Here is a 13,954-nt window from a genome sequence, read left to right on the forward strand (position 1 = left end):
GAACCACAAACCTCTGGAATTATAGTGCAGCTTCTTGCCACTAGGCCACCAGAGCTCCCTCATCTTTGCTTCTAAGGAGCAACCTGATTGAACTTTCTCCAGCACAGATGTGTTTGTTCTTTTGCTCATCCATAATTTAGTCAATGCTTTTCACCAACACCACAATTCAAAGGCATCAATTCTTCTAATTTTTCTCACATGTTGTCATTAGGTCCAGTGGAATGGAGTAGAGCGCATAGCAACCCTATGAATAACAGATCTGAAGCCTGTCCTGTTCTGTGCCTTCTTCATCATTTCTGACATATCTGAGCCCGTTGCAGCAGTCACCGTGACACGGCATCTCGCTGAACGTTTCCTCTCCCTTGCTGGTCCTCCACCTTTCCAAGCATCAGGCCCCTTTCCAAGAAAGAGTCCCTTCTAACAACTTGCCCAAAGTGTGTGACAGTTTCACCATCGTCCCTGGCTGCATTTTTCCAAGATGTATCTGTTTGTTCCTTTGTCGGTCCATGGGATATTCAACTCCAACACCACAACTCCAAGGCATCAATATTCTTCTGTCATCCTTATTTGTTGTTCCGCTCCCAAAGGCATATTGCATAGGACGTGATTGAAAAGCTCATCCCCCTTCCCCACAATTATATAAAAGCCAAAGGAGGGGAGGGGAGAAGTCTTACTTAAAGAGGGAAAGGGAGCCACTGCATGCTCCGACAGTCCAATCTGCTATCCGAGTGTGAGCTTTGGAGCAAGTGGAGATTTGTTAATAAAGAATTGGCAAAGCCCACACCATCCAGTTTCCATTCTCACCACCCCAGACAGTCCCTTCTTTTGCAGATGAGGAAATAAGACCAAGGTGGATGGAAATTTGTTACTCACCCAGTTCTCATGACGCGATAATTTGTGTGAATCAAGTCAGTGCTTAGCAACGCATATTTGGCACAGCACAGTATTGGCCAGACAGGTCCAAACACGCATCTCTGTGGGATCCTCATGGTACCTAACTCCCTCCTCTCACCTGAGTCAGGAGTCTAGCGCGTCTGGGGCAGAGCCACCACCTCAGGCCCCCAAAGGTTAGCAGACAAATGGACGTGAAGCCCTCCCACCCCTGGGAGCAGACTGCCTACAGTGAGAGTCTGGGGTCTCAGTTGTCTTTGCTGCTAGTCCTGGTTCCCACCTAAAGACCCGCATCCTCCAACTCAAGGGACCTCAGAAAAGTGCAACAGTCACCTCCCTCCTGTAGATTGTTATCTTTTTTTTTTTTTTTTACAACTCCAAATCATCTTTTATTTTATACAAAAGGGGCATAATTTAGCAAAAGACACACTGAGAAAAAGAGTTGCTGTGGCCCAGGAAACAAAGGCAGGGAGGCGACAGGCCGTCGAGGCCTGCTGGGAAATGGGGGCCCTGGGACAGAGTAGTCAGCAGTGCTGAGCGGTGGGGCCACGGGAAGGAGAAAGTTCCAGTTAGATCGGCACTGTTGGCAGGTCACAGGTGTGACTCACAGTGGCCTCGATGCTAACTCTGGTGGGGGGGACCCCAGTTAGTGCTGTTGACTGGAGTGGGGTGGGCCCCTGGCTCCTGGACGACACCTGCCCAAGGACTCAGGTCAGGAGGCCCAGGATGGGAAGTGCAACTCAGGGTGAAGGCCAGGGACAAACAGGCGCTTGATCTGAAGTGCTGGCCAGTCCAGACGTCCAGACGAGCCTTCTTCCTGTTACGTGCGGGCATTCCGCTCTGTCTCGGCCAGACATTCTCTGACCAGGGCCCGGGCGTGGATGATGCCTCTCTTCAGGCGCTCCATGGCACTCTTGCTTCCCGCGTAGGTGGGCCGGATCTCCTTGCCCATCTCCTCTATGACCGACAGCAAGTCCGTGTAGGTACTCTGCGAGCCCTGGGCGCCCGGAGGCTTCATCGCCTGCACGTAGCCCATGGAAGGCGGTCCAAAGTCGTTAAACAGTGGCCTGAACTGGGCCGCGGCTCCCGGGACTGAGCCCGACGGCGACGGGACACTTCCGGCTGTAGGGACCGGGGTGCCAGGCCCAGGGGTACTGGAGCCGGGGGTGCTGCTGGGGGCGGGGGCGATGGGCTTGTAGGACATCCCCGACTTCTGGATGCGGGCCGACGCCGGCCGGCCGCTGCTCCGGGGTTGGCTGCTGGTCGCTGAGCCACGCGCTCTAGATTGTTATCTTATCAATGGTTAGATAACTGTTCTTTAGTGAACACTGTTGGGGTGCTTGTGCATTTCTTAGACAACTAAAACAGCTACTCGTTGACTTGGGGCTGACTTATAGCTGACCCCGCAGGGGATTTTCAGAGGCTGGAAATCAAAAGGGAAAAGATTGCCCAGGTTTCTTCTGTCGAGCACCTTGGTAGATTTGAACCTCTTGCCTTTGGCTTGGCAGTGCAACTCCTTACCTACCAGGCCACCAGAACTCCCTATTCCACAGGCAAGGCCAGTTACATTAACTAGATTAGCGTCTCTGACCCTGGGAACACACTCCTTCACCTGTCCATTTTGCTCTGTCTGAAATTCAAAGGCTCTTCCCAGCATCCCACTACAAACCCAGGGCCAGAGTATGTTGATTGAAATAGTTTAAATAAGCAAGTAGGGGTGAGTGGAGGTGATGGGTAGTGGGTGCTGAGAGTTCTGTGACAGTGGACACAGCGTGACCAGCGAAGGGAGTTTGACTGGGTTGTCTGTGGAATTTGGTTGGCTCGGTGGGGAGTAATGGTTTAGATGAGGGCAGCTGAGTTTCTTCAGCCAGGTCAGAGGAACTGAAGGCAGCCTGCAGCCTCTACCCTCTCTCCTTTCAGAGCTCAGTCCCTCGGACAATTAATGTCACATCCACGTGTCCTGTCCTGGGGTTCTAGTTTTTTGGAGTTTCAGAGAGCAGTTTGTGGCAGGGACTCAGAACTAGAGTGAGAGTTCCCACCACCTACCCTGCATGACCGCTTGGCAAACGCTGGGATCTGAAGATGCAGTCTGCCGGAGATGACACTACTCTAAAGCAACTCACTTTTTTCTGCAAACGAGTGTCTGGGAGGGAGCTACCATAGCCTAGTGGCAAGAAGCTGGTGCTGCGATCCCCAAGGCACGTAGTTTGAATCCACCAGCTGTTCGGCAGGAGCAGGATGGACCATCTCCTCCTGTGCAATTAACTGCCTCTGAAAACCCTCTGGAGGGTCAGCTGTGAGTCGGTTCCAACTCAACAACACAACAACACACAAGAGTCTGGGAGTTCTGGTGGTTTAGGGAGCTGGGTTTGCTAAACCCAAAGGTGGCGGTTCTCCTCTCATTCTAACCAGTCTCAAGAAAAAGATGGGTAATCTTCATCCCTTGTGATTTCCTCTCTGAAAACTCACCACAGGGTCACCTGAGTTGGCTCTGACCCTACAGCAATGACTGACTTTTTTCCCCAAGTGTTTGGAAAATGCTGTTCTCTTCTTTGATAATCCAGCTTATTTTAGAGGGACAGGGATGGACCTCTTTGTGCATGCAGTGCATGCCCAGGGAGGCCTAGCCTCCATCCTGTGCCCCTGAGTTCCATCAGAAGCCAGGATCTGTGGTGCGTGCTGGACCCACATCTCTCCTGGGTGAGGGGTGCCTCCTCTGGTCATCTCAGCAGCTCGGCCATGGCTAAGACTGATACTCCCTGAAGACTGGCCTCTGCTCTGGGCTTCATCCACTGGGCAAGAATGCTCACTGACACCGTGCAATAAACTGGGCTTTTCTATTCATGACAGCCTCCTCGCTGATGCCCAAAGTAGCCATCTGTGGTCTGGAACACTTACCAGAATCACTGGGCTATGTGAGGGAATCACGCCACCCTGAAATCCCACTGTAGAAACCCTGCCTAATAAGGACCCGGCTCAAAGGAGGCTGAGCCTGGGGAGGGCTGTGACCTTTCCCTGTCAGCAAGCATTTCTCTTATGACCATGTTTAAGATTTTGTCTGCACTCAGGGGAATCTCAAAAGCCTCAAGCTTATTTAGCTATTGGCTTAAAACTGCCTGTGTCCTTAAAGAGATCCAGGTCTTGAATCATTTACAAAGCAGATGAGGCTCTGAGAGCTGCCAAACGCCTCACTCAAGGATGCTGGGAGCGGCCAGCACGGCAGGAAGAGAGCATGCAACCACCAGCCCCCAGGAGTAAATGGGGAAATGCTATTGTTTTTCACGTCTTCCCTCTGGCATGGACAAAACAGACCCAGAAAGGAGGGAAGGCCACCCTCGCCTCAGCCCCGCAAAGGAACACACGCTGCCTCCCACGTCTGAGTACCTGAAGGAGCAATGCTAGAAACCTCTTCTCAGCCTCGTTCCGTCCAAAGCACTGGAAGCTGTGTGTATACAGAGTGTACTCGTAGCCGTAGAGAGACACCTGCACGATGTCGCTGGTGTTCAGCCCCGCCTTCTCGTCCACAGCGAAGGATATCTGGGTGGAGGCTCCCCCTAAATCGAGGGCCCCTGTGGTCTCCACTCCATGGGGATGCACCCACATGTGCCACAAGTTCTTCTGCACGATGGAAAAAGGAAGAAAGAAAAAAAAGGCCAGAGGCACCATCTCTGTTTGCCCAGGAATCTCCATCTAAAACCCATCTCTTAGTACCACTAAGGGGAGTTCTGGGGCCCTAGAGGGAAGAAGCTGTCCTGCAATCCCAAAAGCACGTGGTTGGAATCCACCAGCTGCTTTGTAGGGGGTGGGGGGAAGGATGGGCAGTCTCCTCCCATGTGATTTACTGCTTCTGAAAACATGCTGGAGGGTTAGCTATGAGTTGGTTTCCACTCAACGGCACACAACAACCACAACAACAGTGCCACTAAGTTTGGTATGTACAGAATTCAAGGCCAAACCTCTTCTTTCAGAAGCCATGAACTCAAATTCTTCCAGGGACTTGGGATACAATGTAAACAAGTAATAAGTGAAGTCAGTTCTGTGTGACAATAGGGAGTGGTGAGGAGTGGGGCAAACTGGTGACCGTACCATGATCCAGCTGGTTGCTACTGTGTAGGAATGAGTCTACTGTGACTAATTCTTCCCGCACATCCTCCCCCTTTGGGGGAAGAGGTCAGGAACACTAGAGACGTAGATATTTATGTGAAATTCCCCATGTATTATTTACAACTAACTTTCATATTGAACTACATTGGAGGAGGAACAAAGCAGGTCTTGGTCTGAATATGGTCTGAGTGTTCTTAGTGTGCTGCCTCTAACGTAAGTGAGTGATCTTTTGGTGGTTTTGGTGTTGTTTTGTTGATTTTTTTTTTTTTGGTTGGGTTTTGTTTTGTGGGTTGGTTTTTTTTTGTGTGTGTTGGTTTCTTTTTGTTTGTTTTGTTTTGTTTTCTGCCTTGAAAGAGGCAAGAAATATGGGGAGTGGAGTGTGAAGGGGTCTGGGTTCCCAGGAGCTGCAAAACAGTCTGCTTGAAGGATTAGTAAATTATCAAAGGCCACAGCCCCTCTAATAAGTCATTCTCACTTCCCCCTGGTGTTAGGTGTAGATTCCCGCCCCAGTTTTAAAACCCAGTAAAGTGATAATGTTCCTCCTCCCCCTCCAATTTAGTCCTATTTCCCACCAACAATTTTGCCCCGGTTACACTCAGAGGTACCTAATATCTCTTCTCAGTTACTGTTTCAAATTTGTTGCCCTGATGCATGCTGTGGAGGGGATGACAGAGGACAGATGGTCCTGGTTGGCCGGCACCTCTGCTTAAACTACCACCCACAAGGGACGGGATAAACAGCAAGATTAAAAACCATGCATTTGTTTGCACACACCTCCAGGAAATTTCCCATTAAATAGTTGGCTGTAATCCATCCATATACCCCTTCCTCTTGCCCAGAAATGATTTGAGCACCCCTAAAATCAAAGGGCTGGGACTTGAAGTAGTTTTGGATGCTTGCAAGGACTCCATTAGCTGCTGTTTCATTTTGCAACCTATGCAAGGCACAGAACACAAGAGGCTGAGCGCCCAGACAAGACAGTCCTCAGAGAGTCGCACTCGGGGGGGAAAGGGTAACCAACCCTCCCGCCCCGCTCCCCGAGCCCCTGCAGCTGGTAGGGATGGTCTTCCAGATGCGCACAAGACACACAACCCCTTTTGCACCTGGAAGCCTCCGAGGACAGCCGTGCACTTGTTTTCTGTCACACTGCCAAGGAGGAAATTAGCTTCCAGTAAAAATACCACTTGTTCTCCACACCACTACGAGGCTCCTGCACCATTCTCTAACAACCAGTTAATCAAAAGACTCCCTCACTTAAACACTAGTGCCCCATCTCAACTCAGCAGAGGAAACAAGGTTAGTGAAGGCAAAAGACTGACAGGAAGGGAGCTCTGGTGGCCTAACGGCAAGACGCTGCACTGCAATCTCAGAGGTACATGGTTCAAATCCACCACAGATGCTCTGCTGGAGAAGGAGGGGGCAATCTCCTCCTGTACCAGTCAGATCTGATTTGACGGTACACGTAAAATAATACAATAAAAATTAAAAAAAAAAAAGACTGACAGGAAGAATGGCTGTGGGGCATCTCACAAGGAAGGCCTCGTCAGCCCAGAAGGAAGGATTCCCTCGAAGGAAGAGGAGAGGAAGCAGGCTGGTTAGCTGCCCCTGCTGTGTTCCTGAAGAGGGCCTCCTTACAATAGGATCTCTCCTTTAGGGCGTATGGCCATCACTGGACAGAAAAGCTTCAGTGGGCTGACCCAGGGAGGAATGACGGCATAGCATTAATACATCACCCGTGTCAGCATGACTCGCCTCATTCATCTGATGTTATTTACCTACGGACGAAAGCTCTCCTGGGGCATCATTTTCCCTCGCAACAGCACGTTAAGGAAGTTATGGATGCTGGCTCACTTTTGGTTCAGGACAATGAAAGGGAAATGCTAACAGCTGACAGTCAATTAAGTGGTAAACTATCCTTGATCAGAGTAATTCTTTTTTCCTGCTTCCCATCTGATTCTCATTTCTATATCCCATCTTCTTCATGACAGAAAGGCAGTTAGTTTCTTAGACTTAATGGATTACCAACAGAACATTCTGAGGAGGAGGAGGAGTTAATTATAATTTATTGAGATTGGGACATAAACTATTTTCACCAAGTGGTGAGTTTTCTCCTCTATGGTTTTTTTTGTGTTTTGGGTTTTTTGTTTGTTTGTTGTTTTTTCCCCTCCCATGAGCTATAAAGTACAGAGCCTTTGAATTTTTCTACCAGGAGGACAACAGGAAACAACTACGAAAATGTTAGTTTCTTTTCTTTTTCTTCTTCTTTTTTTAAGGTAAATAGCAGTGGACCAAGCCAAATGTGGGTGATTTTCATCTGCAGCCCTCGGCCTGGTTCAAATTGTTTTCCTGTCAAACATTCTTCTAGGTGGTATAGCACGGGTCTGTGCGTTGCTGTACAGAGGTAACTCGTGGTTGCTGTGATGCTGAAGCCTGTGACAGTGATGTACCAATCGTGGTAATGGGCACCCATGGTGGACAGTGTTGGCTGGAGCTTCCTGACTAAATCAAGCCTGGAAGCAGGAGCGGCATCCACTTCTGAAATGGCTTGCCTCCGGAAACTCAATGTACGAACAGTGCTCAGACTGTTCGTTCATAGGGTCGCTATGAGTCGTCTACGACTCGACGGCATCAAACAACAACAACAACAAATAGCAGTGGTAGATTTCACAGAAAGTTATATCTCCAACAACACGGACCTCCCTCCTTGAAAGGAGATTTAGAGGGAAGGCTACATGCCACTGTGTCTCCATTTATGGCAGCCTTCTCCAGGTCAAAAATGTTAGTTTCTTTAGAACTTTTTGTTAGAAATAAAGAACTTTTAGATTTTTTTTTATTCTACTTCAGAAAAATATAATTTATTTTAAAAAAACCCCTCATACAAAAAAAACCACCCTGCTATTATCTGGGCAATAATAGCAAGCAAAGAAATTTAACTGCATTTCATAATATTGGTCAACCAAAAACAGGTACAAGAACTTGACAGTTCGGAGAATGGTGCAATCCAGCTGAAGTCTTGTTTCCAGATTTCTTCTCCAATGTCATCCCCTGATTTAAGTAGCTGTTTGCTTCTTCATATATTCTTCATATATGCTTATAAATAGTTCCAGATTACTGGGGTCATTGACAAAGGGGCTTTTAAGCCCAAATGAGTGTTGTCTCCTGGTGATAAAGCCTTATTTCCCCAAAATGGATCAGCCTCTACCCTGAAGGCTTTAAGTTTACTATTTCTTTTCTGAATTGCTGTTTATTTTCCTTTTACTTCAAAGTTAAAGAACCGCTTTAAGGAAAAGAGTATAATGAGGAATCAATGAAGAGAAAAGTTGTCCAGAAACAATGTGATTTTCTAATAAAATGTTTCTCAGTAACTTCATAGACTTTGAATAATACTAGGTGCAGACATTTTATTAATTCATTTTAAAATAGACTCAATGCCACTTTGTGCATGAGTAGAAATGACAGAGCTGTGGGTCGTACTACGTGGAGTTGTTTGTTGGTAGGTGGCAAAACTCCTACCCTTTTTAAAGTAACTAAAAGCACACCCTGTGAGTGGATTTCACCTAACTTGCCTTTTATTCATAGTTCTCAGGGAAATCATCAAGGGAAAAGGAGTCCATTCCAGAACTGTTTCTTTTTTGGGTATTAAAATAAGGACTGAAAGTTTCCCAACCTTTAAAGCCTCCATTTATGCCAGAATATGGGCTTTCAAGTTTGCTCCCAGAAATAGACGTACATTCTTGGCAAGGCGCAGTACGTTCTTGGCTATGTTGGTCAAGTGGTCTCCTGTGTGCCCCTCTGGTCCTTACCTCAGCAGCCGCATCCCAGCCGTGGCTCCCAGGTGAATGGGGGTGGATGCGTGGAGGTGGGCGGGAAGCTGCTCCTTGACTTTCTGCATACAATCCTCGAAGGCTTTGGGGACATCCTCGGGGTTATTCGCATAGCTGGAGATCCCAGAACCTGTGAGTGAGCACGCAGCTGGCATTCCTTAGAAATCCTCTTAACCAATTATCATAATCCAAATCCAAACCCACTTTTAGTTGCTGTTGTTGATTGCCTTCAAGTCGAGCACAATTTATATAGTGACCCTATGAACAAAAGCTATCGACATTTATCAAAGTTTAGTAAGGAAAACAAAAGATGCACTAAGTTCCACGTTGTCACATTGACTCCCAAATCACTCCCACATTCTAGAAGGAAGGAATGACAAAAGGGCAAAAACAAAGAAACTAAACAAGTTCAAAAACAATTAAAAACTTTTTTTAAATCCCAAATTAAAGGCAAGCTCTGGTGGCCTAGTGGCAAGAAGCTGCAACTGCAATCTCAGAGGTGCATGGTTCGAATCCACCAGATGCTCTGCTGGAGAAGGAGGAACAATCTCCTCCTGTACCAGTCAGATCTGATTTGATGGTACACACAAAAAATAATAAAATAAAATAAATTTTTTAAAAATCCCAAATTAAATATATTCAACCTCTATGCTAAAAAATTCAAGCCTGCTTTTTAATATTGTTGTGTGCCTCAAGTTCAAACTGACTCATAGCTGATCGTCCAGTGGGCTTTCAGCTCTGGTGGCCTAGTGGTAAGAAGCTGTGCTGTGATCCCAAAGGTATGTGGTTCTAATCCACCGGCCTTCAACGAAAACAAATCTCAGATACTAAATAATGTCATTCCATAGCATCTCAAAAAGACAAGACAAGAAATCTTCTTAAGTATGAATACCCATAGTGCCATTATTAAAGCAAGAGTAGCTCAAACTGGGAGCCACGGTGGCATAATCTGTAACATATTACGCTGTAACCAGAAGTCCAGTTGTGAGAGGACATTGTTGTTGTTATGTGCTATCGAGTCACTTGCAACTCATAGTGGCCTTAAGTACAATAGCTCTGAACTCTGCTCTATTCTGAGGCAGTATCACTCTCACTGTTTCTTGGCAAAGTCGGCTGACAGGTGGAGGAATAATGTGACAGTTGTCCCCAGGCCTGTTCACACCTTGAGAAACCTGATAACGTATAAAGCAGCCAGATAAAAAGTGGGCAGTGGGTCCTGAGAAGGCTCTGTCCTCCCTAAACCCCAACTAAAATCCCTAAAAAAAGAGGTGGCCCTTGACTGCCTGTGCACCCTTTTGACTCTCTCTGAGTGGGGTCAGGTGGCTTGGCATCCCCCTTAGACTACCCAATAAAGGCCTGTTCGTTTCTTGGGACCAGTTTTCTCCTTTCCTTCTCACCCTCAACTCCTTTTTTATCTCACAGGAGGGATCTCTCTAGAGTACTGAAGAGCAACGATGTCAGTCTAGAGACTAAGGTGTGCCTAACTAAGGCATGGTCTTTGCAATTACTTGCTACATATCAGAGAGATGAACAATAATGATGATAGAAGGAGAATCGATGCCTTTGAGTAGTGGTGCAGGAGAAGAGTATTGAACATACCACAGACTGTCAAGAAAACTAACAGATCTGCCCCAGAGTGGGAGTGAAACCAGGCTGGCCGCTCCTTGGAGGCTAGGATTTTGAAGCTTCGTCTCACATACTTTGGGCACATGCCCAGAAGCGACCAGTCTTTGGAGAAGGCCATCATGCTTGGAAAGGTTGAAGGATAGCATAGGAGAGGAAGACCTCAGAAGAGATGGATTAACAAAGTAACTGGGGTAATGGGGGTCGGTGTGTCACAAACAGTAAGACTGGCTCAGGATAGAGCAGAGTTCGGAGCTGTTGTACACAGGGTCACTGTGAGTTGCAAGCAACTCAATGCTACCTTAACAACAATGACCCAGAATGCCATTATTAAAGCAACAACAGCGAACACTGGGAGCTGTGGTGGCATAATGTGTAACATATGCTGCTAACCCCTAGTCTGGCTGTGAGGGAATACTGTGTGGCTTGAAACAGGAAAGATGTGTGTCAGATTCCATCCTTTCATCATACCTAGTAAGTCTGTATGTTGAGCAAATAATCTAGGAAAATGGACCACCGAGAAGGAGATGGCATCAAGATTGGAGGAAGACTCATCAACCGCTTGTGATGTGCTGGTGACACCACCTTGCTTGTTGAATAAGAAACCTTGAAATGCTTAATGAAGAGGATCAGATTATAGCCTTCTGTACTGATTACATCTCAGCATGAAGAAAAACACAAGAACCCTCACAGCTGAGCCAACAAGCTCATATTAAATGGAGAAATCAGTGAGGTTGTCAAAGACTTCATTTTACTTGGATCCGTAATCAACATCTCTTGAAGTAGCAGTCAAGAAATCAAAGGACACGGATTGGCAGTTGACTTCAAGCCTCCACCCACAACTTCAAGCTTCTACCCATGACTTCAATTTTCTACCCACGATTTCAAGCTTCTACTCACAACTGCAAGTTTCTACCCTCGACTCCAAGCTTCTTCCCATGACTGCAAATTTCTACAAATGGTTAAATTTTCAGTTCCTTCCTATCAGCAGCTTCATACCTCCCAGACCTGGTTGTTCATGCCACAAAACTTGACAGAACCGAGGAACCAGTGCCCCCACCAGCATCATACCTGCAGAACTCCAATTTATGTTTGTAGAAGAATTGAAGACTTAACAAGCCAACGAGACTGTTTCTGTTAACCAGCTTTCAGTAGAAATGACTTCTGTCCAAGTTCCCTTTGACATAAGACCTCGCTCCTGTCTTTGCCCCAGTTCCGCAGGAAGTAGTTTTTAGAAAGGGCAAAGGTCTCTTCCCCCTCTCCTTTAAGTTGGGAATATAAATAAAGTTGAAATAAAAAAGATTCCATTTTTCTGAACTTCTGACCCCACCTGAAGATCCTGTGTTCCAGGAAAGAGTAAATAATCTGATTAATGTTTACCCCTAAACATGGTTTCATTACTCACCCAGAAATAAAACAGGGAGTGCTGAAATAATGGGAAATGGCCCCAGGCCCTTCGAACTGCTGTGACTACCCCATTGTACAATGAATAAATACCCTACTCTTTCCTTTGTTTGGGGCTGACACCATTTGAGCCTCAGCCTCCTTTCACCAAAGCCCAATCCTGCATTTAAAATAAAACATATTTGTTATTAAAAAAAAAATCAAAAGTATAGTATATCGGCCACCAAGGACATCTTTAAAGTTCTGAAGACACCAAAGGTGTCAATTTAAAGACTGTTGTTGTTGCTGATTGCCTTAAGTCGAGCACAACTCATAGCAACCCTATGAACAAAAGGCCTGAAGGCTCCCTACAACTATCGACACTTATCAAAGTTCATAGAGTTTCCAGAGGCATGCTATTTAGGAAGTCGATGCTACTCCTGCTACCAAACATGTCATAGTATGTTATGTGCTATTTAGTCACCTGTGATGTATAGCCACTCTATGCACAGCAGCTCTGAACCCTTCCATATCCTAAGCCAGTCTCACTAATTCCAACACACCAACCCCCATCGCCCCAGTTATTCTATCAATACATCTCATCTGGGGTCTCCCTCTCCTGCGCTGTCTGTCCACCCTTATGAGCATGATGTCCTTCTCCAAGGACCAGTCTCTCCTGACCATGTGTCCAAAGTAAGTGAAGTGGAGCTTCAAAATCCTAGTCTCCAAGGAGAGACTTGGCTTCACCCTCTCCAAGACAGACCTATTTGTTTTCTTGGCGGTGCATGGTATGCTCAAGACTTTTCTCTGGCACTACAACTCAAAACATCTATGTTTACTTAAACCATGGGATGTTTATATAAACCATGGTATTTTCAATTGTTCCATATGCATGTGAAACTTTGACGATGATAAAAAAAGATGGACACGTAATTGATGTCTTTGAATTGTGGCATAGATAAAGGATATTGAATATACCATGAGTAGCCAAAAGACCCCAACACAATCTGGTTTGGAAGAGGTGAACTTAGGGCAAGGATGGTGAGATGTCATCTCATGTGCTCTGAGCATGTTATCAGGAGGACCAGCTCTGGTGGCCTCATGGCAAGAAGCTGTGCTGCAATCCCAAAGGCATTTGGTTCAAGGCCACTGGCTGCTCTTCAGGATAAAGATGGGCACTCTCCTCCTGTGCAATTAACTCACATTAAAAACCATCCAGAAGGTCAGCTATGGGTGGGTTCCATTCTACGGTACACACAACAACGAGTCCTTGGAAAAGGACAGCATGCTTGGAAAAAATTGAAAGTCAACAACAGAAGAGAGTAAGGCTTTCAATGAGACAGATTGACATGACAAGTATAACAATGGGTTCATTGTACACAACAGAGACTGTGAGGGGTGCAGCACCAGAAAGGGTTTCTTCCTGTTGTACGAAAAGGTCACTATGAGTAGGAGTTGGTTCAGCAGCACCTAATAAGAATGGCAGTGTGTTCTTTCAACAGGAGAACACACTGTCATGTTTGGTGATGTTAGCTGAACACGGCTTAGCTCCATCATTCCACCTGAAAACTCAAGACCAGCTGTTGCTAAGTTGGTGTGTCAAATCACAAGAACCCTTCATCTGGTTTCCAAGGCTGTGCATTTTTATGGAAGGAGCCTGGCTTCTTTTCTCCCATGTAGCTGCAGGTGGATTCACACTGCTCACTTTCTGATTCATAGCCCTCTGAGTTAAGCGCTATTCCACCAGATCTCCTTATTATCCTGTTCACATCACTCACTGCTGTCAAGACAGTCCCAGCTCCCACGGACCCTCCCCTGGCTTCCAGAGGCTGTAAATGGCAATGGCAATGGCAATGGCAATGGCAATACGCTCCTTTTTTCTTCTCTAGAAGGGCTGCTGCTGATTGACTCAAAGGACCAGATACACGTAGCCTTTGGGTGAGCACCAAAACTCACTGCAGACTATGGTACCAGAGCTCCCCTCACTCCTTGAAGAACACCCCAACAACCACCTCAGTGCACTGGGTTGGAACCAATGCATAACAGACCCTTCACTGGATCTTGGATGCTGTAAATCATAAGGGAGAGAGAACATCTTCTCTCACACAGAAAATGATGCTATTTTAATC

At 46.5% G+C, this 13,954-nt stretch overlaps 2 protein-coding genes across 2 annotated transcripts in view; both read right to left on the minus strand.

Moving 5' to 3' along the window:
- The window catches only part of ENTPD3 (ectonucleoside triphosphate diphosphohydrolase 3), a 57,612-nt gene that overhangs the window by 10,757 nt on the left and 32,901 nt on the right, over positions 1-13,954 (minus strand). Inside the window, exons 4-6 of the mRNA XM_006892999.1 lie at positions 8,799-8,949; positions 5,770-5,929; positions 4,276-4,509 (exon numbers count right to left, since the gene is read on the minus strand). Of these exons, the coding sequence (XP_006893061.1) occupies positions 4,276-4,509; positions 5,770-5,929; positions 8,799-8,949 (545 nt within the window). The remainder of the gene's footprint in view (positions 1-4,275; positions 4,510-5,769; positions 5,930-8,798; positions 8,950-13,954) is intronic.
- LOC102849921 (cyclin-dependent kinase 2-associated protein 2-like) lies at positions 1,712-2,095 on the minus strand. The gene has a single exon (XM_006892998.1). It carries the CDS (start codon positions 2,093-2,095, stop codon positions 1,712-1,714), a length of 384 nt encoding a protein of 127 aa, XP_006893060.1.

The sequence above is a fragment of the Elephantulus edwardii genome, unplaced genomic scaffold (genome assembly GCF_000299155.1).
Source record: "Elephantulus edwardii isolate Elephantulus edwardi_28Jun2011 unplaced genomic scaffold, EleEdw1.0 scaffold00121, whole genome shotgun sequence".
NCBI lineage: Eukaryota > Metazoa > Chordata > Mammalia > Macroscelidea > Macroscelididae > Elephantulus > Elephantulus edwardii.

Bases quoted from the DNA above. Each gene is read 5' to 3' on its own strand.
- LOC102849921 (XM_006892998.1), bottom strand. From the start codon at position 2,095: ATGTCCTACAAGCCCATCGCCCCCGCCCCCAGCAGCACCCCCGGCTCC.